This window comes from Crocodylus siamensis, chromosome 1 (assembly GCF_052110815.1).
Source record: "Crocodylus siamensis isolate JL-2025a chromosome 1, ASM5211081v1, whole genome shotgun sequence".
Lineage (NCBI taxonomy): Eukaryota > Metazoa > Chordata > Crocodylia > Crocodylidae > Crocodylus > Crocodylus siamensis.
In genome coordinates, this window is record NC_143395.1 from 208,441,437 (window position 1) to 208,466,672 (window position 25,236).

A 25,236-nucleotide genomic window follows, 5' to 3' on the forward strand; every position below is an offset into this window, starting at 1 on the left:
ATGGGAGTTTCTGCCTAATTGGGAGCAAGGGCTGAAGCTAGAACCCAGAACCCCTTTGAGGGAACCAATGGTCTCTCTGAAACACTTACTCTCTGTTTTACATTATTTACTCCAGGTCCCACATTTCACCTTCTTCTAGCTGCTCAGTAAGTTTGGAAAATGTGTCCTGTTGGTTATAGCACTGGATAAGGAAGCCAGAAATACAAGCTAAAATCTCCTCTCCAGAAGGATGGTCCAGAACCTGGGTCTTTTACTTCCTAGGCAAGGACTCTAACCATTGGGACAAAGGGTGGGATACATACTTCTCCATTTTATTTCTGGAAGGTATGCAAACAGGATGATTCAGCTTCACCACAGAATAAAACTTAATCCCAAATAATATAAGTTCTAACAACTGCAGTTATGTGGCAGTATACATGACATTTAGGCATACGAAGGCATACAAAGTAAAACAGGGTGTAGCCCATTGCCGGGCATACTTTGTGAAAAACCAAAGTTCATATTTCACAAGGAAGCTTCAGAAATAACTGGAGACCATAACAGCGGGGTCAGAATTTTGAACAGGAATCTGGGAAATAATGGAGGGAATATGTTTTGGAAAGGGCTCCATGTAAAATGGTCATTATCTCCAATCCACACAAAACACAAAAACTGAGGGAAGGATGGTGGCACATTCTGTAAGTTGGGCCTGTCCAATTGGCAGTCTGCAAGGGGTTAACTCACAGGTCCAGTTCACTTGTCATTCCTCATATCATTTCTCTGCTGCTGCCTTAGAGGTCTCCAGGCTCCCCCTCCTTCCTCCAGCACAACCTTTGGGACATGCTCCAGCCCTCAAGTATAAAGCAAGAAGCTTATGGATTCCCTAGCAAAGATTTTACAAAGGAATATATTCTTTAAAAAAAATCCAAAACAAATACAAAGCAGCTGTGTTTAAACTCCTCAGTCTTTAAATATAAGTTCTGCTCCTCTCCTTATTCCATCATCTTGTCTTGCCTTAAAGATGGACTTTCAGTCTAACCCTCACACTGTTAACACTGTAGAAACACCAGAGGTATCATGGATAGGTGAGGACTTAGAGCCAAAAGGTGCACTGCTGGGAAGATAGGCAGACAGATTCTTAGAGCTCTCCATGTTTTGGTTCTGACAGTGGAAAGCAACTTGTTCTGAGACAAACGTGGCAGTGCTCACTCTGAAGTGTAGTAGAATCTGGAGTTACATACTGCTTTGGAGGACGTTATGTCCTCATGGCTTACCCCCACAAAATGGCCTGCTAATTCTAATATTATAAAAGCCTTAGTCTATCTGTCTGTCCATAACACTTTATTCAAACTGTAACTGATTGTCTTGCCAGCCAATCAGAGTGCTCCAACAGACACACACACACACACACACACACACACACAGAGCAGAGCGCTGCCATGACAGCGGGGTCTAAAGGGCCAGAGCTGGGGGGGAAAGGCCAACAGCACTGGCCTCATCCCGCCCCCCGCCCGCCCCGGTCCTGCTCCTTGGAGAGGGAGACAGTGGGGACCGGAGCACCACCATGACAAAGAGAACAGAGTGGGGGGGGTGACACCAGCAGCACTGGCCTGGCGCATCCCGCACCACAACCTTGAAGGCAATGGTAACACAGGGTGCTGGCAGCGCAGCACTGGCATTGCCCCTCCACACAGCGGAGCACTCCCATGACCGCGGGGACTGAGGGGCCGGAGCAGGGCCCCCCGAACAACAACAGGCAGGAAGGGGGAGGTGATGGGGAAGAGGGAAGGGAGGGAGGGGAGTGGGAAAGGGAGGTGGGGGGGTGACCGGAGGCAGAACGCAGCTGCCTGCTGCCACAGCCACCTGCTGCCATACCACCACCAGCCCTGGCTGTTGCTGCCACCATGGCCACCCACCAGCCACTGCCACTGGTCACCACCATGTGTAAGCTCCCCATTCCTCGCCCCCCGCAGTCCTGGGCCAGGACCTGAAGCAGTGGGGGGGAACCGGACCCAAAATAATGGGTGGGGGGAGGGAGGAGGGGAATGATCCTGGGCCCAAAGCAGCAGGTAGGGAAGGGAGGGAGTGGGCCTGGACCTGAGGCAGCAGGGGTGGGGAAGTGGGGAGACAAGACCCCAACCCTAGGTGGCAGGGGGGTGCCAACGCAGGCCTCTGCCTCCTCCCCCTCCCCTCCCCTGTCATGCTTGAAAGGCAATCTAGTAATATATATAAATCCTCCTGCCCATAAAATTCAAAATCAGGTAGTGGCCACAAAAGCAGAGAGCTAGGGTAAAGATCAGTTGTCCTGACAGCTGTGAAAGCCCAGAGCCTTTTTGAAGCTTACGTCTATTTTTCAGAGAACAAAACTCCCTTAGTATGCTTATACTGACTCCATCCAACAGCTTTAAAGGGCACATCCAGCCCTGCTCCACAAATTAAATTGTTGAAAGTTCTCCAGTGAAACTGTTCTACTGGGATTGGGGTTATCACTGGGACAGTGCATGCTCCCCCTTCCTCTGGGCCAGCATGCGTTCAGCAAGTATTTCACATGTGTGAGGGAAATACGATTAGCTTAAGAAAAAAAATTGCAGACATTTTGCATCACATCCTTGTTCCAAGCTCAATCAAGTCCATCCTCCAGTCTCCTCCCACTCCTGACTCTTTAAAAGACACAGTTCAAGTATGTGAACCAGCATAACAAGGATAAACAACACAACAACAATCCTTTCCTTGCCTTAGTGGAAGCAGAGACGGAAAAGATGTCACTTACGGGCCGGACTTCCCCAGTGGTGTTGGTGTATTGCCGAGCCAGACCAAAGTCTAACATGTAGCATTTCCTGTAGGTTGAAGGCAGGCGACCCATGGCAAAATTGGACTAGACAAAAGAATTCAAACAAAATGATCAGTAAGATAGCCACAGTCATTCACAGGCAAAGCTCAAGATTCTCACAACCATACTGTGCAACCAGGAACATGCCTCTGATAGAAACGCACTTTTTAAGCCACCTCCAATGCATTTGCCAGGTTGTTCAATGCCCTCAGGCAAAGAAACTCAGATGCTCTCAGGTTAGTCTCAAGGAGAGGAAGACAATTCTGCAGTTGAGCTGGGTTTAAGGATTCCATATCAAGAACTTAGTCTTTGGGGAAATTACTATGGCACCTTCAGATATTTATTGCAAACTCAGAGTTTGTGAGTTTAACAGAATTTCAGTGAACATGCAAAGCATTAGTATTCCATGCCATTACATCTGTAATGAACATGGAACATCACTATTTACACAGTAGACTGGAGTTAACCTGGGAAGAAAGGGTTCAGCAAGCTGCAATGTGGGCAGAAGGCATTCACAGTATTATATTAGCACTAAATGACCTGAATATTTGCAAAATTTAAGCATATCAGGTCTGATATTCACCTGTACAAACTGGCATAGCAAGTCAACACTGCAGGCTATCACAATGTGCCTGGCCTGTTAAAGGAGGTGGGGTCAGTCTCACCTGTGAGAGACCAGCCACATCCCAGCTCAGGGCCATGTTGCACAGAACACTTAGTACACACTGAATGCATTTAAAACACATGGGTCCACTGATTCAAGCAGTAAAACACATACTAAGTGCACTTGTACCATAGCAAAGTTAGGTCTTTTGTGCAAGGAGTATCTCTAGATCTTATTAAGTAACACATGTTCAGCTACTGTTGGCCTGATACATCCATGAAGATGCTATGAAAAATTTGCAGTCCTCCAGCTTCCCAGGATGCACCATTCTCCACTTTCCCCCTACTCCAAGGATTGATCTATGCACCTGCCTTAACTCTACTGCTCCGACAGATGGTACCAACCCCACCACCCACTAGGAGGTAACCCCCCAGCTCACATGGAACCCACTGAAAGCCTCAAGTTCACTGAAGCCTGCCACCTTTGCTCACACACTCCAGTGCAAATAGTGAACACCTCGTTTGGCAAATGCCCTTTTCAGACCCCTTGCAAGAGGGCCATGGACTGGACTTGTGACAGGATGACCTCATCATGACTGGGAGCAAGGAGAGAGCCACTGGCACCACCTCCAAGGGTGGGAAGAGCAACCATTGAAACCAGGTGGTCTATTGAGAGCATTGAGTCAGATGGTGGCTTGGGGACAATAGTGGGACTGGCTGCAGATCTGCACCAAAAACAAAAGCATGAAGCCACAGTATGCTCAAGACAGGGATGCTAATAAGGTTTCTGTTGCCACAAGGATCATGGTCCCCTAGTGTGAAGAGACATTGAGATCCTTGAGGCAGACCACATCATCACTCCCTGCCACACTGTGCACTACACACCTATGGGCCCAGTGTGGCTCAATATTGACTGTGACAATGACAATGGAGGTCTCCCTCTGCCACTTGCTGCTTATATGGCCATGGAGGAGCATAAAGATGCATGTTCAGTGTATTTGTTCCCTACCCAGATCCTTACTCTGACCCAGAACTACAGCCAGGATATACAAGATAAAAACACCTTGGATGAAAATCTCATCAAGCAGGTGGACACGGACAACCCAGCAACTGTAGGGGAAACATTACTTTCAGCAACATTAGGGGAAAAGGTGACTGGTGGGGTGTCTCGTGGTTTGGGGGTGACTCAGGGCTTGCTCTGAGGGTGACACATAGCTCAGTAAAGTGCCTAGGTGCAGGGGTGGCAATCAGTACAGCTTGCCCCCTAGCCCTGGGATTCACCAGAAGGGAGTGGGCATTGTGTCCTATGCAATGCAGAGGACATGAGAATTGATGCTTGGACCACAGCAATTGTACATGGGCTTAATGGGCAGTTAAGGCACTCAATGGCTGGGCCAGTTAAACTTAACTCAGTTAAGGGGAAATTCATGCAAGAGAAGCCATCAGTGGAAACTAGAGGTTCACCGAAAGATTGGTCCTGTATCAGATCAGCACTGATATAAGGAAAATTGATAGTATCAGCAATTGGCTTTTTGGCTGATGTGGCCGATAATTTCACCAATAAATGCCCTGTGCATGCGCACAGCCACAGTGCAGCATGCAGGCAACCAGGAGTGCAGCCCAGCAGCATAGAGAGCATCCTGGTCCAGCTGGTAAGTCTTTTGTGAGGGAAAGGCATGGGGGGAGCAGATCAAGGCCCTCACAGTGAGGAAGGGAGTGGAGCTGAGGCAGGGGCAGAGGCAGGTACTGTATAGATGGGGCAGCTCCCACCGCTGCACACACCCTTAGAGGGCATGGGGAATGTTTGCCTTCAGATCTATATACAGGGCAAGGGTAGGCTGCTGTTGCAGGCTGGGGCCAGGGACAGCCCAGGCTGCACTCAGGGAGGGAAGTGGTGATGCTGAGTGGGGGGCTACAGCAAATTTTGGGGTGGCTACAGCCCCCCCATAGCCCACATTCCAATGCCACTGCTGGCCATCCCGAGCGCTGCCTGGCCTAGCCCCCCCCAACTGGGAAGAGCCCGGCGCCACCCCAGCCCCAGCCCACAGCAGCAGCCTGCCTTCACCCCACATGCAGATCTGGGGGCATGCCCTCTCATGCCCTCCTGGGGTGTGCACAGCAGTGAGAGTCACCTGCTCCCCCACACACCCAATGTACAAGCCACTCAAGGCTCCACCCTGCACTCCACCCCAGGTGTGCAGCACCTGCCTCTGCCCCAGCCCCAGCCCCGCTCCCTCCCTCATCACAGGAACCTTGATCTGTCCCTCCACTACATCCCTTCCCTCCTCCCTTGCCCCTTCCCCCACAACAGACTTACCAGCCAGACGCTGCTCTCCAAGCTGCCCAGCTACATATTGGCAATCAGACTGGTATTGGCTGATATGGCTCGTTAAAAATCAGCCATCAGTATCAGCCAAAAAATCTCTATCAGTGCACCCCTGGTGGAAACCCAATCCATCAGCCCTACTCCATCCCCAAACCACCCTGACTAGCAATGTCAGCTTGCAGTCCACCCCCTCCTTTTCACCTCCCCACCTCACATGCCCTGAGGTACTTCAGTACATTTCAACCATTTCACCCTGGGCCAGTTACTGCCAATTGAATTCTGTGCACCAGTTTTTAGGGATGAGCATGGTAGAGCTCCCGCCTGTGCAACCAGGGTCCAGCCCTCTGGGACAGCTTTTCAGGGCATCCACACACAAAAATACACAAACAAATGCTTTTATTAGGTCCATCTGATCACATGCAGAGATGGGATAAAGGGGGTAAACCCTGAGGGGGGAAAGGTATAGAATAGACCACAGCCCCTTGTTGCCCTGCACCCCTGCCCACCAAAGGCACTGCTGATACACAAAGACAAGGCTTTATTTAGTCATATCTGCACATAAGCAGAAAGGTGACAGAAGGGATAAACCCCCAAGATGGCAGGGGGTAAGATGTAAAATAAATTGTAACCCTATGCCATCCCACATCCCCACCCCACGAAGACAAATATAGCTAGTGGCAGTTGATATGGCAGGTTGCAGTGTCATACACTACTCTGTGAGGGCCAGTCATGGGTGGGCCCAGCACCAGAGAATGCTGTCATTGTTCAGGTGCTGGAACAGCAGCTGCCTCACCTGAGTGAAAATGGGCAGCCATTTTGGGTGGTCATGAAAGCTGTCATGCTTCAAGATTCCAGGTCCCTCTCAAAGGTCGGGGTCATGATCACAGTAGGGTCCAGTGCATTTGGTAGGGCATAGAATTGGGTATCATTCTTTAGGAAACAGCTTGCAGGGGAGAGTGCAAGGTAATCCTGTTCAGGACATGATCAGCAGGGATCCTAGTTTTCTCTGTTTAAAAATCCTAAATTCTCTGATTTAAAGGAGAAAAGAATCCAAAATTCTCTGATTAAAAACCCCCAAATCTGTGGAATTTTTCAACAATTAAAATGAGACACCAAGATATATATAGGTATCAGTTAAACAGAATGTTTTATTAATCTATTTGCGATTTTTAAGCAATTTGGAAGCCTACCAGTGTCTCAATCATTATAATAAAATAAATTGAAATACCTATATATTTTGGTGTTTGATTTTGGTTTTTTTATCATGGAAAATCAGAGCTCCCCCTGCCTCCTCCACTCACCAGGATGCAGGTCCAGCTGCAGCATACCCTTCCCCTCCCCCCCACCTTGTGGAGCTGAGCATCCCTAATATGCTGATGCCCTGCCCTGACCATGCCATTGCCCCTCACTCCCAAGCCACAGGCCCCTAAGCCCTGCCAGTGCCTCTCACTCCTAACCCACAGCCCCTTGGCCCTGCTGGTGCCCCTTACTCCTGACCCATAGCTCCCTGCCCCCTGCCAGAGGGGACCCCCAGTTGCCAGGGCTATGTGACTCGGTGGCTCCTTCAGCTGGAGCAGAGCATGAAGCCTGCCCCACAGGCAGCACAGCCAGAATGAAACTGAGGAGAGCCTGTGGGGAGAGGGAGCAAATGTGGGCTGCCCAGTGTAGGTTTGGGGCTCCCTGCTAGACAGGGAGGCTCAGTGGTGACACCACTGCCACTGCCACCACTGCCGCCATGGTGTGGCACCCCCTGCTGCTGCCAGGCAAGCAGGGGGTGCTTCACCTTGGCAGTGCACTTGGCATGGGGCTCCCGGCTGTGGTGGAGGTGGCACTGGGCCTCCCTGCCCCACTCCACTCTCCTGCACTGGGTCCCACCAGCTGAGCCATGAAGCCTGTGGGGGAGGACAGCAGGGCCCTACAGCAGGCACCCTGCATCCTCCCCGACCCCGTGCACAAATCTGGGAGGGTAAATGTCCCCTATCCAGGAGTACATGCAGTAGTGGGGAGCCAGCTCCTCCACCTCCCCCTGTATGAGCCTCCTGTGGCTCCCTGGCTGGGCCCTGTGGCTGTGCATTCCTGTTCCAGCTGAGTGCACCCCCAGCCCCAGCTGCCAACCCCGCCGCACTCCCCACCTCACTGTGGCCACCTCAATCTGCCTCCCCACTGACACATTGTCTATGCGCCCCCCACCCAAACTAATATACAAGCAGCTGGGGGAGCTGTTCTACACCACCAATGCCTGGCTGTATTGCTGGCCACATGTATGTGTGCACATGCACACATGTATGTAGCGCCCCCTGCATCCTGCTCCTCTCAGCCCCAAACAGCCCCTTGCAGACTGGAACTCCCCAGCCTGCAAGGGGGAACTCACAGTTTCCCAAATTTTTCTCCTTTAAAGGATAAAAATCCACATTTTTCACAGATTCACAAAAATTTAGGGCTGGAAGAGACCTTGTGAGATCATCGGGTCTGGTCCCCCTGCTCTGGGCAAGGAAGACTGCTGAGGTCAAATAACCCCAGCAAGATGTGCATCCAGTCTCCTTTTGAAGAGCTCCAGGATAGGTGCCTGCACCCCCCCTCTGGAAGTCTATTCCAGAGTCTGGTCACATGAATTGTGAAGAAGTTTTTCCTCATATCCAGTCTGCAACCTTCTTTGCCCTACTAACTGTAGCATCACACTGGTGGCTCATAATCATTTTATGGTCAATTATGACCCTTGAGTCCCTTTCGGACATGGTGCTAGCTACCGTAGCACCACGGAGCCTGTAAGTTTGTTGCCGATTTTAGCACTTGACAAATCTCAGCGTGGAAGAGCATCTGGTTCTGGTCCGCCCATCTAACTAATCTGTCTAGGTCCGCCTGAATCGTCAGCCTAACCGGATGCATGGCCACACTTCCCCACAGCTTAGTGTCATCAGTGAACTTTGCCAGTGTGCTTTTCACTCCCACACCCAGATCATTGATGAAAATGTTGAAAAGCACTGGTCCAAGTACCAAGCCCTGGGGGACCCCAATGGCTACCTTCCTCTAGGTCGATACAAATCCATCTATTAGTAGTCTCTGGTTCCGATCCTGTAGCCAGTTTCCCATGCATTTGACTGTTGAATTGTTGAGCCCATAGTCCCCTAGTTTTACCTTGAGAGCCTTGTGGGACACCAAGTCAAAGGCCTTCCTAAAGTCCACGTAAATGACGTCGACCTCATCTCCCTTATCCAGGTGGTGAGTAACCTGGTCGTAGGAGGAGATGAGGTTAGTCAGTAGGGCTATGTAAAGCTTTGGTAGCTGATTTGATTTGGAGGTGATTTGGTCCAATTTAGGGACCAAATCTCTGAATCTGAATTGAATCAGGAGACCAAGTAAAAGCTCCAAATTGATTTGAAGCATCTGAATCAATTTGGAAAAGTTTCGGAAAAGATTTAGCCAATTCGGAGATTCAGCCATAGACTAAACAGGCAGCTGACAGCTGCCTCCAGCTGGTAAATCTGTTGAGGTTGAGAGAGTGGGGAGGGATGGAGCGTGGGGAAGGGAGGGATTGCAGCTGTCGAGTTGGGGCGGGGGGGCATGGGATGCAAGCGTGGCAGCACTAGGAGTGGGAGCACAGTCCTGCTGCCATTTGCCCAGCCAGGGCATGGGGGGCGGGATACAGGTACGGCTTGCTCCAGGTAGAAGGGGACAAGAGGCAGCAGGGCATAGCCCCCACTCCCAGCGCTACCACGCCCACATTCTATGCCTCTCGTGCCGGCTGGCAAATGGCAGCAGGGCAGAGCCCCCACTCCCAGAGCTGATGCAGGTGTGACATCACTGGAAGTGGGGGCTCTGCCCTGCTGCTACCCAGAGCAAGCTGCACCTGTATCACGCGCCACCCCCACCCCCATGCCAACTAGGCAAGGAACACTAGGGCATAGCCCCCATGGCTGCCCCAGACTCAACGGCTCTGGCAGAGCCCCCCATGCAGCATGAGGCAGTGGAGGGCAGAGGGGATTGCTCCCCTCCACTTGGCACCCACATGGCAGCTGTCCCATGGCGTGGGTGCAGCATGGCTCGGCAGGGCACCATGCTCTGTCTGGGAGCTTGGGTGGCTCCATGTGTCAGATGGAGTCCAGCAGCACTCACCCCAGTGGCCCCAGCTCCCAGACAGTGCACAATGCCCTGCTGGGCTGCACAGCACCTGTGCCATGGGGCAGCTGCTGCGCGGGTGTCAGGCGGGGGCAGGCGATCCTCACTGCCCTGCTTTGCTGGGGGGGGGAGCTCTGCCACAAGTGCCCAGAGGCCCCAATCACTGCTCCTGCAACCAGTGAATACGGGGCTTTTTTATTGTTATTTTTTAAGGGCCGGGACTAGGCTGAAGCCGGGTGGTGGATGGGGCGGAGCAGAGCAGCCATGGGGGCTTCTCCCGCAGCTCCCCCCACCTAGGGAGAGGCAGGTACAGCCTGAGGAGCTATGGGAGAACCTGCAGCCACCCAACTGTGCCAGCCTCTCCCCAGGTGGGGAGAGCCATGGGAGAAGCCCCCATGGCTGCTCTGCTCAGCCCCATCCACCATCCTAATCACTGAGCATCTCTGAATCAGCGCCAAATCTTCTGAAGCTGATTTGGCCAAATCGGTTCAGGACAGTGATCGCTGAATCGAAGCACTGTCCTCTGAATCAGCCAAATCTGAACTGAATACTTCCCTATTCACACAGGCCTATTAGTCAGACATGACTTACCCACAACAAAACTGTGCTGGCTCTCATTCAGAATTTTGCCTTATACTAGCTTATTGCATATGGACTCCTTGAAAAAATTTTTGAGGATTTTTTCTAGGATTGAGATCAGGTTGACTGGCCTGTAGTTCCCTGGGTCCTCTCTCCTCCCCTTTTTGAGGATGGGCACAACATTGGTCCTCTTCCAGTCTTCTGGGACCTCTCCTAAGTGCTATGAATTCTCAAAGAGGTTCACCAGTTGCCCTGTGATGACTTTGGTTAGTTTGTTCAGCACTCACAGATGGAGTTCATCCAGTCCTACTGACTTAAAAATATCCAGCCTCTCTAGCTGTTTTTTCACCAGCTCTACATTGACTGTTGGTAGGTGATCATCCCTACTGTGACTATTCCGTGTCATATTTGCATTCAGCAGACCATTACTCTTAAGACTGGTAGAATACAGATGCAAAGTAATTGTTCAGGAGTTCAGTTTTCGCCTTGGTGCTGGTGATCAGATGTCCAGATACACTGAGCAGTGGTCCCATGTTTCCACTGGTTTTTCTCCAGTTGCCTATGTACCTACAGAAGGACTTCTTACTGTGCTTGATTTTGGTTGCTAACCTGAATTCAGTCACTGCCTTTGCTTTTCTAAGCTGCCCCCTACAGGTGTGGGCCAATCTTACGTAGTTCTCGTTGGGTCCTATTCCTAGCTTCCATCATTGGTAAGCCTCCCTTTTCTATTTCAGAAGATCTGCAACTTCTCTGTCAAGCAAAGATGGCCTCCCAGCCCCTGTGCCACCTTTTTTGCATACAGGTATGGACAACTTCTGTGCATCGAGGACTGTGTCCTTGAGGAATGACCACTCTTCATCCACACTCTTCCCCTGCAGTCCATGTCCCCATAAGGCATTACTTCATGGCAAATGGAAAACCCAGATCCCTGGTGATCAGTCCTTGCTTTCACTGCTAGGAGCTCTGGCAGAACTATTAATCAGTAACATAGGCATAAAAAGGTTCCCAAAGCATCACATATGTTCCATGGAATTACTATTTTTCCCAGGGAGCCACTATAATTGGCTCTTCTGTAACAAGTGGCCGTCCCAGGGCCAGTCTGATCATTGGCCACTTGTTTCAGGGCAAACCGCCTGCCTACCTCACCTACCATGCCTTTGATGAAACTGAATGAAAATTGTTTACAAGGCAGGAGGCTGCCCATTTACTTGCCTGAAGCCAAGGGCCTATATACATGGCTCTGATCTTCCATATACCATGTCCCATGCCTCAGAGATGGCTTCCATATTAATCCAGTGCCTCACACTGGGATCCACACTCCCATGCCCTCACACCAGTGCTTCACATTGGGACTCGCACTGGGACACATAAATACCCTGCTCAGGGCTCCCAGCCCCTATCTTCTCCTCAGGCTCCGTGCCCAGCACGGGACCCTCTTGGTCTCATCACACCCCTGCACTGGGGTCTCATCCCCTGCCCAATACTGGGCCTCAATCTCCTTAATCCCCTTGCCTGAGAAGCCTCACACTTACCTCCCTTGCAGGTTTAGGGCCCCATCCCCCTGGAACCTTGGATCCTTCATGCACCTCAGGACTTGCAGTGAGACTGGGCACTGCCTCAGGTTGCTTCCTCACCTGGGCCCTGCCTCAGGACTCACTGTGAACCTGGACCCTTGCTTTGACTTCGGGGGTGTGCTCCCCTAGCCTTTCCCCTCCAAAGGGTAACCCACAAGGCAGTGGGGGCTGAGGCTTTCCAGCACCCCTTACTCACCCTTCACCGGGGAGGCACAAGTGTGGCATTTCCTGGGGACTGCCCCACCACCAGCAGCTGCACCACAACATCCAGCCCCAGCAGGGTGTAGTTTTAGGTCATCCCCCAGGACCAGGAGCCTCCACCTTCTCCATAGCTCCTTCCCTGTATCTCCAAGGTGTTGTAAGCAGCAGCTCCAGCTGAGTGATGTTTTCCCTTTGGCTACTAACAGCAAACTGCAGGCTCCACTGCTCAGAGCCCTGTTCTTAGAGGGAACAGCTAGGCCCTGTTCCCAATCTGGCAATTGTGCCTGATCAGGAGTGCAGCCATCTGCAGACTGCTTTGCTGCACCTTCCATGACTATAGGGTGTATGCTGACACAAGAGCTCACAGAAGCAGCATGACATATCTTGCAGGGTTGCCACCAGCAAGCTCAAAGAGCTCCCCTCTGCACTATTGGGACATTCCTACCAGGGAGACTGACCAGAGACATGGTGTCTTGATACAGGGGCAGATAATGGTGGGGGTGCCTTCCTAACAGGAACCTCCAGAGTGAGAGTGGCAGTGAAATACAGGTAGCTAGCTGAGACTAGATAGCTAAGAGAATGCTAACCGTGACATGGCCCTGATCTTATCCTGCTTGCCCATGGAAGTGACCAAGATGCTCAGTGCTTCCCCAAATATCTAGAAGTTTATAACAATTTCAAAGTCTGCTCCGCCATCAATTCAATGGCATCTACCTGTCTGCAGAGCATGCGCAGGAATTCAGCATTGAGATGCATTATCTGCTTTCTGTGGAAACACACTCAAGGTTGCTTCTACTATGTTCACTCCTCACAGTTACCTCTTGCCCATGAGAGTTTAGGAGGTTCAAACACTGATGTTGCTCCAAGGACACAAAGGGACCCAACTGCTCAGAGGATGCCCTGTAGTTGAAAACACTGTCAGGACGAGCAAGACCAGATGCTGCAGGACCTTGTGGAGTCCTGCAGACACCAAGTCTGAAAGTTGGCTTGCTGCCTATGAGTGCCAGCAGGTCTGATCATAGAGCTGCTATCAACTCTTCAGAAGGCTTTTGAGGCTCAGTCCATTGCAGAGTTGTGCCAGTCCTTTCTGGATAGGGTGGCTACCTCTGCAGAGGAGTATGTCTGCATTACAACAGTGAATTAGAAAGCAACTGTAGCCATCTACCCGCTCCAATCCAACCAGTAGCACTGTCACCAGCCTCATATCAGCCTGAGACTCACTTTCTCCTGCCCCTCTTTTCCTACCCTTCCCTGGTCAGCAACTGGTCAGCATGAGCAAATGGAGGCTGGCCAAGGTTGCTGGGTGCACATCTCTTTGTACTTCACCTGCCCTCACTGGCTGGGGCCTTGTGCTCCATGGCATGGACACCAAGGAGTGGAGCTCAGAACAGCAGATCTGTCAAACAGCATGGCAGATGCAGCCCTTCATTTCCCTGGGGCGATGGGGAATACCACCACACTTCCAGGTGTGTAAAACCCAGCAGCAGGGAGACAGCACCACAAAAAGGTCATTGAACTTTGATGATGAGATGGGAGATTGGACCCTGGTGCTATTTGCCCCCACCTAGATGCCCAATGCTACCAATAGTATGGAGTCAGATCCACCCATGGAGATATAGATATGACTATCAAGCTCCTTAGAGTCATCTTGCTCAGACTGGGAGCAGGCATGCTTCCATGCAACAGCACCCCCAGCAACCCTCTCAGCCATTAGGGAGACCTGTAGATATGGGATCTGGATGGACCCAAAACCACCCCACAGCACATTTAGCTCAATGCATATTTACCATGGTCTGCACAGTTTATTTGAAGAAATAAAGCTTCCACAGTTATGTGTTTCCTGTACAGGGAGCAACCTGAGCTGTTCACAACCCCAACCCACACAGCAGCCCATGCCACAGTTTCTCTCTCTCAGCCAGCCCTCACAAACTCCCAACACAGGACCCCATTTCCCCCATGAGTGTTCCAACACTCCCATTCCTTGGTCTCCCCCTCCAGCTTCCCCCTCACCAATCCTCCGTAACAGGGAGTATTAAGCCCAACAGTTAGCATGGAAGAGGTTTACTAAGATGTTTCAGAGAAGCACAATAAGAGGTACAGAGTGGTGAATGAAAAGTTCACAATTGCTCCCAGGTCCCCCCGAACTCCCTCCTACCTATCCCAGAAAGTAGTCCACTCAGGCTTCCTTGATCAGAATAGCCTGATGGTGTTCCTGTCCAGGATACTCAGCCAGGAGCACCACTTCAGACCAGTCACCATCCATAAATTTCATATATTTCTAGGGTCAGAAAGGACATCTTAGATCATCATATCTGACCCCCTGCACTGGGCAGGAAACAGCGCTGGGGTCAAATGACCCTATCTAGGTGCTTGTCTAATCTCCTGTTGAACACCTCCAAGGTAAGAGAAAGCAATAGGGCTGTGTGAAACTTCAGGTGCTGATTTGATTTGGAGGAGATTCAACCCAATTGAGCAGCTGAATCTCTGAATCCAAATCAAATCAGGAAACTAATTAAAAGGTCCAAATCAATTCAACACTCTCCTAATCAATTTGGAAAAGATTCGGAGAGCTTCACTGATTCAAGCAGTCCCCACTTGCTGCTGCAGGGAGCTGGGCCCGGACTCTGTGCTGATAAGTAAGGGGCGGGGGGGGGCTACAGGAGAGGGAACGGGACCATAGGAAGACTCTACACAAACCCCATCCATTGCCTGCTCCCCCAACCCCTGAGTACCACTCAACCCCGCCTGCTCTCCCAGCCCCCAGCTCTTTAAAAAAAAGCCCCTGCTCACTGGTTGCTGCCAGGCAGGGGGGTGATCCCCACTGCCCCACACTGTGGGGGGGATCTTCCCTCTCTCCCAGGTCCCCCACAGCTGCTGCAGTGGCCTCAGGGCTCTGGGGTCTCGTGGCAGAGCCCCCCATGCAGCGCAGGGCAGTGAGGAGCAACAGGGATTGTCCCCCCACCTGGCAGCAGCAGCCAGATCTCCAAATTAGATTCAGCTGAATCTATGTGGGACAGTGATTCGAATCACCGAATCAAATCACTGTCCCCCAAATCAGCTGAATCCAAAGTTAATACTAGCCATTTTGCACAGACCTAAAAAGCATCACCTGCCTTGGAAGCCCATTCCATATTTTGGCAACCCTCAACAAAGAATTTCTTCCTGATGTCCAATCTAAATCTACTCTCCTTCAGTTTATGGCCATTATTTCTAGTAATCCCGAGGGGTGCCCTGGTAAACAGAATATCCCCTATTCCCTGCTGACCCCCACGATGAGTTTGTAGACAGCCACAAGATCACCTTTCAGCTTTCACTTGCAGAGGATGAAGAGATTCAGGTCCCTCAATCTGTCTACATACGATCTTGCCTGCAGGCCCTCAATCATACCAGTAGCCTTCTTCTGAATCCTTTCCAGGTTATCCACAACTCTCCTGAAGTGCAGCGCCCAAAACTGGAAGCAGTATCCAGTTGCAGCCTTACCAATGCCACATAGAGGGGAAGTATCACCTTCCTAGACCTGCTCATGATGCACCTACTAATGCAAGACAGAGTGTGGTTAGCCTTACTTATTACCTCATCACACTGGCAATTCATGTTCATTTTTGTGTCAACTATGACTCGGAGATCCCTTTCCACTGCTGTGCTACACAGAATGGTACTTCCCAGTCTATAAATTTATTGGTGACTTTTTCTCCCCAGGTGCAGCACTTTGCACTTATCTTGGTTAAACTGCATCCTATTTGATCTGCCCACTTCCCTAGTCTATCCAAATCTGCCTGAATTCGCTCCCTACCCTCTAGTGTGTTTACTATACCCCATAGTTTAGTGTCGTCTGTGAATCTGGACAGAGTGCTTTCTACACCCTCATCCAGACCACTAATGAAGATATTGAAAAGTACTGGTCTAAGGACAGAGCCTTGGGGGACACCACTGCCCACATCTCTCCAGGTAAAAACCGACCCATCCACCACTACTCTCTAGGTACATCCCATGAGTCAGTTTTCCACCCACCTGACTGTGAAAAAATCCACATCACACCTACTTAGTTTACTTGTAAGAATTGGGTGTGACATTGTGTCTAAAGCCTTTTTAAAATCCAAGTAAATAACATCTACTTCTACTCCTGGATCTAAGCACTTGGTGACCTGGTCATAAAAAGAAACCAGGCTAGTCAGGCAGGATCTACCTGCTATAAACCCACACTGGTTGCCCCTTAACATTGTGTTATCCGCTGGCCCCCCACATACGTGATCCTTAATGATTTTTTCTAAGGTCTTGCCAGGAATAGAGGTGAGGCTAACTGGCCTATAATTACCCGAGTCCTCTTTCCTCCCCTTCTTGAAAATAGGGACCATACTGGCCCTTTTCCAGTCATCCAGGACCTGTCCTGAGTGTCATGAGCTCTCAAACAATTGTGCCAGTGGTTTTGCTATGACACTAGCCAATTTCTTTAGTACCCTTGGGTGAAGATCATTGGGGCCTGCAGACTTAAATACGTTCAACCCCTCCAAATATCCCTTCACCAGGTCAGCGCTAATCATTGATGGACTGGTATCTTTCTCAAACCAGACTAAAGTCTCATTGGGTGGTGTTTTTTTTTTTTCCAGGACCAGGAGCACAGATGGAAATAAATCATTGAAGAACTCAGTTTTCTCCATCCTATCTGTTACAAGTTGCCCTAGTCCATCCTGTAGTGGCCCTATGTTACCCTGCACCTTCTTCTTGCTCCCTATGTACTTAAAGAAGGACTTTTTGTTACCTTTAATCTTAGCTGCCAGCCTGAGTTCTGTTTCTGTTTTCTGTTTCTGCTTCACTGCTTCCCTGTAAGCACGAGCCAAGCAGGTATACTCCTCCTTGGTGGCTGCCCCCTGCTTCCACCGCCTGTAAGCCTCTTTTCCCCTGTAGGCTCTCCTGGATTTCCCTGCTCAGCCAAAAGGGTTTCTTGGCTCTTTTGCCTCCCTTTATGTGTACTGGGATGGTACCCCTTTGTGCCTACAGGATCAGTCCCTTGAGGAACTCCCACCCTTCCTGGACTCCCAACTCACCAATGTCATTACCCCTCAGACCCAAACTAACTAATCTCCTGAGCTCACTGAAGTTGGCTTTCCAAAGTGCCAAAGGCTTCCCCTGTTGTGGGTCCATCTGGAGCCGGTCCAGTTTCCAGAGAGGCTTCCCCCCTCACCTCACATATTTTGTGGAGGATGCAGGTGGTGGCCACAAAGTTGGGAATGTCCCTCAGCTTAAATTTATAGTGGAACCCTGAGGACCTCCAGCATGCCTTTAGGTGCCAAAGGTACATTCCACCACCATCCAACAACTGCTCATCCAATAATTAAAGAAATTCCTTCCTGATGCCCAGCTGGCCAGTATATGATTTCATGAGCAGTGGGTAGGTCAGATCACCAATAAGCTGAGGAATGGTCAGCTTACCCAAATCCATAGTTGGAATGCCAGGTGCTCCCACATTTCCAACAAACCAGATTTCCTGAATATACAGGCCACTTGTACCCAGCCCAAACACCCAACACTGGTATTAGTGAAGTACCTCTAGTAGGCCACAACTCCTGGAGTATTCTTGAAAATAACATCTTACAATTTAAATAATCCAAGGTATGGACAGGCAAGGTACAGAATGGCTATGTGGATCCCATCAATGGCCCCCACACAGTTCAGGAACCCTGTTGTTCAGACATAGTGATGACTTCCTGCAGGTTCTGGAGCCAGATGAACCATGGCACTAGCTCTTCAAGCATGGCATTACACACTTTGTGCACAGTCACCATCACTGTTGTCTGCCCTATGGTGAACTGGTTGGCAAAAGAATGGAAGCTGTCTGTCAGTGTTCACCAACTTCCAAATTATCAGGGCCACATGTCTCAGTGCACATTGGACATTGACACCCAATGTCCTGGTACTGGAGCAGAGGGGCCACCTCAGTGCAAAGGTTAATGAATGTGCCACAGGACATCCTGAAGTTTCACCACCACTGTTTTTCTCTCCAGGTTCCAAGTTAGAGGTGCTCCCACCAGTCCAAGTTCACTGGTAGTACCCAACACAAGCAAAAGGTAATCAGGCCTGCAGCACCCCAGCTTGCATGCCATCATGTTGTACTCCTCAAGTAATCAAGCATGATGCCCACAGCAGCATCATAGTTCTCAAAGTAGAGCCTTGCACCTCTGAAACATGGAGTACCTGTGGATTATAGAGTGGTCAAGGCAAGGATTTTCTGTTATGCCACTTGTCATCTCCCAAGAAGTGACTGAAATTTGTATTCTAAGCACAGCAAAATAGTCAGCCAATCAACACTTTTGTCTATGCTGGGCTGTTTTTGGTCACTGTTGGAAATACAGGAAAAAGTTGCTCCAGTATGGCATGCAGGGAGTCCTGTTCACCAGCCCTCTAGTGGCAGAATGTGAACTGTTCATGTCAGAGCCATAGTAAACATGACTATGCGACTGCTCTGAACACATTTAATACCACATAATGTTCCACAGATTCAACACATAAGTGTCCCATATGACAAGGCCCTCAGGCTGCTCAGATAAGGGCAACATGCAGCATATTACTCTACAGGAGGAAAACTGTAGGGATGCTGTAGCAGGAAGCCTGGGGGACATGGGGTGAAACAGCTACAAACTCCTGAAGAAAGCCCTGGAGGAAGATTTGACTCCCAAGCAGTTGGCTAGTACAGTGGAAATGTGCAAGGTATAGACAGGCCCCTGGAGAAGACCCCAGATTTGGAAGAAGGGATGAGTGATATGGAATTCGTGTTTCTAGATTTTATGTGAATAAAAGCTAAAGCTCTGAGAAAACTCTAGCTGTGGTATTACTCTTGCATAGCTGACTGGACAGGCCAGCAGCCCACCAGCTCATTGTTTTTTCTGGTCTGAGTCTAGAACAGAACAGACTCACCCTCCTGAAACTAACACAGGTTTAACTTTACCTCTTATCTACCTTTCCTGCATTTCACTTGTACTACATAAAACTACTCTATTTTGTTAAATACTGGCTTTGGAAGGAAAAAAGGGAGAATTCTTTAGCAAAGACAATTACATTATAAGAACTTTATTGAAATGACAGAGCATACTGCAAGTTAATCTTTATCAACCTAGAATCATAGACCCATACAACTGAAAGAGACCTCATCTGGTCCAACCCACTTCAGGAATGCTATTCCTAAGCTATACCTAGCAAATGCTTATTCAGCCTCCCCTTAAAAACTTCCAGTGAAGGAGACTGCAGAAAGTCCCTGGGTAGTCTGGTCCCTAGGTACTCTGTTCAAGTACTTTCCTGTTCCAACAGTAAGGAGGTATCCTATGAGATCTAAATCAATTTTGCTGAAATTTAAAACCATTGCTTTGTATCCTTCCCTCTGCAGCACAGAACAGTTGTTCTCCTTCTTTATGGCACCTCTCAAATATTTGAAAACTGTTATTATGCCCCACCCTTCCAATCACTCTTTCTTCAGCTGCTTAACACATGCTTGACACCAAAGTCTCAAAGCCCACCTACTCCACCAATTTAACCTGACTGGGGCAGGTATGACACCACAGCCAAAATCCTTTCTGGAGTAGCCTCAGCCACCACAGAAGCAGCTTGTTATGTACCTAGAGGAGTGGAGGGCATAACACTGCAATTTTTGGTCTTACAGAACTAGTATAATACTCTCCCGCTGTTCCACATATTGGCTGGAGAAGATCTAAAAGCTTCTGCAGAGACTGTTCATGTCTCAGTCACAATGATAACCATGCCAACTCAACCATTGGAGATAGAAAAAAGAAAAAAAATCTGAAGCTACGTACAGGCTTGATGTCCCGGTGTAGGAATCCCACTGAGTGAATGGCTTCTATAGATTCTAGAATCTGCTTGCCTAATCGAAGGGTTGTGCTCAATGTAAAAGTCCCTCGGGGCTGACTTCTTCTGAGATCTGCAAGATTCCGGCCCTGAAACAGTTAATACAACTTATACCAATTGCACTGCATGTTATCCATGTGTGGACAGAAAACACTTCACAGCCACAAAGTTTGACAAAAGGTAAAATCCAGTGAAAGTAGAACCCATAAAATCAGAGATATGTACCCACCCATTTTTATTTCTTGTATGAACAAACAATATTTTCTTTTAATTTTTAACATGTTACTTGAGGTGCAGACTGACAGCTTTGGAAACTTAAAAGATCCTGTTTATTTATCATCAAAAAGGTATAGCAGGAAGAGCAGCCATACAAGCTTCATTTTACACACATACACACCCCAACCTGCTTTGAAGTGCTGAAAACAGAGGCTGAAATGAGAGCAACCACTGTCCATTCTGCTGAGAGAAAGTGCACAAAGAAGGTCAGGCATCAGAAATATGGTAAATACCTCAAGCACCTGTCAGCCATTAATGGGCTTTCGAACTAACTCCACATGCGTTCTCCAACACAGTCACCCACCTGGTTTTTAATCTTCATAGAAGGATGAGAGCAAGGCCATGCAACAGTAAGTTTTATGTTAAGTGGGACAGATGTACAGTTGCAAAAGTAATATTTTTTACCATTGTTTTTTAACCCAGAGAGAGAACTTTTTCCAAGGGTATGTCGAATCCCAAGAGATATGGTAACTTCAGAATCCTAATCAAGGCTGCCTGTTTAGCAAAATTATGAACAATGTCCATTAAATTATACTCATCTGAGCATGTAAGTGAATCCTGAGTCACGGGCCTTGATGAGTCATCTGAATGGTCTCTAATTGTTCTCGTGTGGAGTGAATAAGTGCCCACCAGATGTCACAAACCCCTGGGTCTTCCACTCCATCCATTCCACTCTTTGTCCCTTCTTTTCATTCCTCATCCTTGAATCACTTTCCCTTCTCATTCATTATGTACCCAATAGTAATTGTCCTACTCGCTCCACTGCTGTCACCTCTTTCATCCTTCTCTCCAACTCTTTCTCTATCGACAACTCAGTTGCAATAAATGATGGCAGGGTATATTTTTCTGAGATGCAAGTATTGTATGGTTGTGTATTGTACAGGAAAGACAGCAATAAAGGTAAAAGTGGTAGGGTAGTGCATTACATTAGTGATGTGATAGACTGGAAAGAAATAACAAGAGAGGTATAAAACAGAATTGGTTGAGTCAAATCATTTTGATAAGAATGATAAAAAAAGCGCTACTGGGGTAAAGCTGGGAATAGAGATATAAATGCTACCAGAAAGTGCATCATTATGGGAGCCTGTAAACAGGTTGGTGCTCCTGCTCCCATGCAGGTGGGCTTTGCTGCATTATGAATCCCTCAGTCAGTTGAAACAACAGTTCATAAGCAAGCTTGAGAGTCTACAGCCTCACCACCTGGCTCTGATCCCCTGAAAGCCCTTCAGTCAAACTCCAAAACACAAACAATAACCCGACTCACACAAACAAGCAAGTAACCTACACCAGCAGGCCCACACCTACTGGCTAGGAAGTGACCCTCTCAGCAGCACAGAAGCGGAAAAGTCGACTCCAAGATGAACTTGAGTCATCAGCGTGATGAAATCATCAGCAAAGCTAACCACACTTTATCATCCATCAGCAGATGCATGACGAATAGAACCAAGGAGGTGATACTTCCCCTCTATGCGACATTTGTCAGACTGCAGTTGGAGTACTGCATCCAGTTTTGGGTGCCATACTTCAAGAGGGATGTTGATAGACTCGAGAGGGTCCAAAGGAGGGTCACTCATATGGTTACGGGCTTACAGGACAAGCCCTATGAGGAGAAACCGAGGGACTTGGACCTCTTCAGCCTCCACAAGAGAAGACTGAGAGATGATCTTCTGGCCACCTGCAAATTCATTAGGGGATGCAGCAAGGGATCGGAGATGCTCTGTTCACCAGGGCAGCTCTTGGGGTAACAAGGAACAATGGTCACAAAGTGACAGAGAGCAGATTTAGGCTAGATATCAGGAAAAACTTCTTCACAGTAAGGGTGGCCAAAATTTGGAATGGGCTTCCAAGGGAGGTGGTGCTCTCCGCTACCTTGGGGGTCTTTAATTGAAGGCTAGATAGGCATCTGGCTGGGTCATCTGACCCCAGCACTCTTTCCTGCCTAGGCAGGGGGTCAGACTCGACGATCTGTTAAGGTCCCTTCCAACCCTAGCATCTATGAATCTATGAAACTATAAAGCAAAACCTTTGGCCTTTCTTTGGGTGGCAGCAGAGGGCGCTTTTATGTCTGGCCCTTTCTAGAAGTGAGCTCCTTCAGGTTTCAGTCTGCCTCCTAGCTGCAAACTGTTCCTTCCCCAGGTCCAACTCTTTCTCCTCTCTTGGAATTTTAGTTGAAAGCTAATCACCCATAGGTGGGGGTCTACCTCAGGGCTGGCTGCCCATTTAAAAGTCCAGATCACACTGTTACATATCCCCCTCACCAAGAGTAAAGTCCAGGACTCACTTTTCCACATTCAGTGTCAGTCAGGCCCTTAAGTGGGGCAGGCAGTACTAGACTGGGAACCTAGCACTGAGGAATTAGCTATTTGTGCTATGGACTTTTGTTAGTGTTATGGACTATTGTTTGAACCAGTAGCAGGCAAAATACAGCCCACAGGCCATTTTATCTGGCCCACAGGGGCCCTTTAAAATTTAGACAATTATTACCTGCTGGGGGCTGCCTGTCAGAAAGTCGACAAGGTTCTGGCAGCACAAAGCACCAGCTGCAGTAGCAAGCAGCTCAGGCTCTGGTTGTGACGCAATCAACGCAACCCCAACCTAGCCCACCCTGCTCCGCTCCCAACCCCAGAAGCTTTTAGAGATCAGAAGTTTTTGGCAAGCAGAGACTTCTGCCCTAGCACCCCTGTGGCTGTTCCCCAGCTCTCCCTCATCCAAGAGTTGAAACTGAGATAAGAACAGCAGGAGCGGGGCGGGGAAGAAGGAGGGAAGTGGGGACACATTGACTGCCTCCCCGGACTCTGGCTCTGTGCCTCCATGTGCTGCTCCCAGCTAATAGTGCCAGGAGCACCGCATGGAGGCACAGAGATGGCCCAGCCTGATGGTGCAGGTCTTCTCATGCCTCCTGGCATTCTAGCACACCACCGTCCCAGGATGGGTCATCCTGCAGCTTGGGGGTTCCAGCCTTGCAGCCAGGAACCCTGTGCTGCTGGTCAGTCAGGATGGGCCAGGCTGGCTCCATGCCATACCATATGGGTCCCAGCCTTGCAGCCTGGAAGCACACACCACAGCCAGGATGAGCTAAGCTGAGCTGGCTCCATGCCACGCTGTGCAGTTCCCAACTTTGCAGCTGGAAATCATGTGCTGCAGCACAGAGCCAGCCCAGCCCATCCCCCACGTGGCACAGCATATAGCCAACCCAGCCCGGCCTGGCCTATCAACACACATTTCCTGGCTGCAAGGCCAGGACCCATGTGCTGCATCACAGAGGGGACATGCCAGGCTGGGCTGGCTCAATGGTGCTCTACAAGGGTCCCAGTCTTGCAGCTGGAGCTGAGTTCTCCTGGGCCAGGCTGGGCTGGCCCCTTGCTACACCATATGGGTCCTAGCCCTACAGCCAGGAACCATGCGCTGCAACTGGGATGGGCTGAGCCAGACTGGCTCCATGCTACTCTGTGCAGTTCCCAGCCGAGCAGCTGGAACCACTTTATGTCAGGGCAGGCCGGGCCAGGGTGGCCCCATGCCACACCATATGGGCCCCAGCCTTGCAGCCGGGAGCTGCATAATGCGGGGCTGCTTCCCCACCTCCCACTATCCCCCCCAACACACACCTACATCCTCCCACAGTCCCCACCCCAACCACATACCACACCCTCACACCCCTCCACACCTATCCTTTCACTCACCCCCACGCACTCTGCTCATCATACCCACACCCCACATACAAATCCCCCAATCCCCACCATACCTTCACACCCACTCCTCAACCACACAGTACCCACATACACCCCCTTACCTCCCACACAAAATATACAAAAAGTAAAATGTATTTTGAGTATCATACAAGTGCCCCTAGATACACTACACAAACACACATGAATCAGGACAAAAACTATTTCTTAATAAAATTAAAGGGCTGTCGAATGATTAAAACATTTGATCACAATTAGTTGCGTGATTAAATAAATGAGTCTCAATTCATCGTGATTTTAATCACACAGCTAAAAACTCAAAATTATGCACAGAAAACTCAAAATTATGCAAAATTATATAGGTACTTTATACGGTTGGAGGTGGGTGTGGGAGGTGTAGGGAGGGGGAATTTGTGAAGCTGTGGGAGGCTGTGGGGGTGCATGTGGGGTTTGGAACCTGGGGCGGGGAGTCCTTTCATGGGGGTCTGGAGCCTGGGGAGGGCAGACCCCTACATGCCCTGGCAGGATTCAGGGTACAGGCAATCCCCGCTTAGCGCTGTTTCACTATAATGCTCATTTTAAATTGACACCTGATTCCACTTAACACTCAGCAAGTTTCATTATAACGCTCACGGTCACCATCCTGGGTCATTAAAAACTTTCTGTTTCATTTAACACTCATTTCACTTAATGCTCCATTTTTCAGGAACCAGTTAAGAGCACTAAGTAGGGGTTGCCTGTACTGTGGGTCAGGAGTGAGGGGCAACAGCAGGGCTGGCGGGGGGAGGGGAGGTGCTGTGGCTTGGGAGTAAGGGGCCGGGGCTGGGCATATCACTGTCCCCATCCCATAACAGTCCTCTTTTGTGTGCGTGTGTCCTGCCTTCCTGATGCAGCAGCCCAGAGCCCAAGCCTGGGTTGCCCTGAGGCTCCTCTGCATTGCCACCGCTGCCCTGCTGGGCAGCACAGAGGCAGCAGTGATGGTGGCAGAGAGGAACCACGGCACAGATTCCAAAACCATGTGCATGATAAACAGGTTAATGAAATGAGTGTGTTAATTGGTACTTGTGTTAATCACACACATTAATAGTGATTAACAGCCCAAATTAAAATATAGTAGATGTTTATTTTTTTAGTATATAATTATTATTTCCATTTTCAAGATGGCACCCTCCCCCCCCCCCCGGCTCCCAAAAGGAATACTTCTGGGGCAAG

The 25,236-nt window shown here is 49.6% G+C and overlaps 1 protein-coding gene across 3 annotated transcripts in view; it reads right to left on the reverse strand.

Annotated features, from left to right (window-relative positions):
• TTBK1 (tau tubulin kinase 1) overlaps positions 1 to 25,236 on the reverse strand; it is a 366,739-nt gene that overhangs the window by 157,133 nt on the left and 184,370 nt on the right. For 2 of the 3 annotated variants that reach the window (XM_090053932.1, XM_090053939.1), the window contains exons 1-2: positions 20,011 to 20,038; positions 2,750 to 2,854 (exon numbers count right to left, since the gene is read on the reverse strand). Coding sequence is in view for 1 of the 3 variants with exons in the window: in XM_090053924.1 (XP_089910050.1) it covers positions 2,750 to 2,854; positions 20,011 to 20,151 (246 nt within the window). In the remaining 2 variants the exon portion in view is untranslated. Of the gene's footprint in view, positions 1 to 2,749; positions 2,855 to 20,010; positions 20,152 to 25,236 lie in introns of those variants that run through there. The other variant, XM_090053924.1, reaches the window with a different exon arrangement.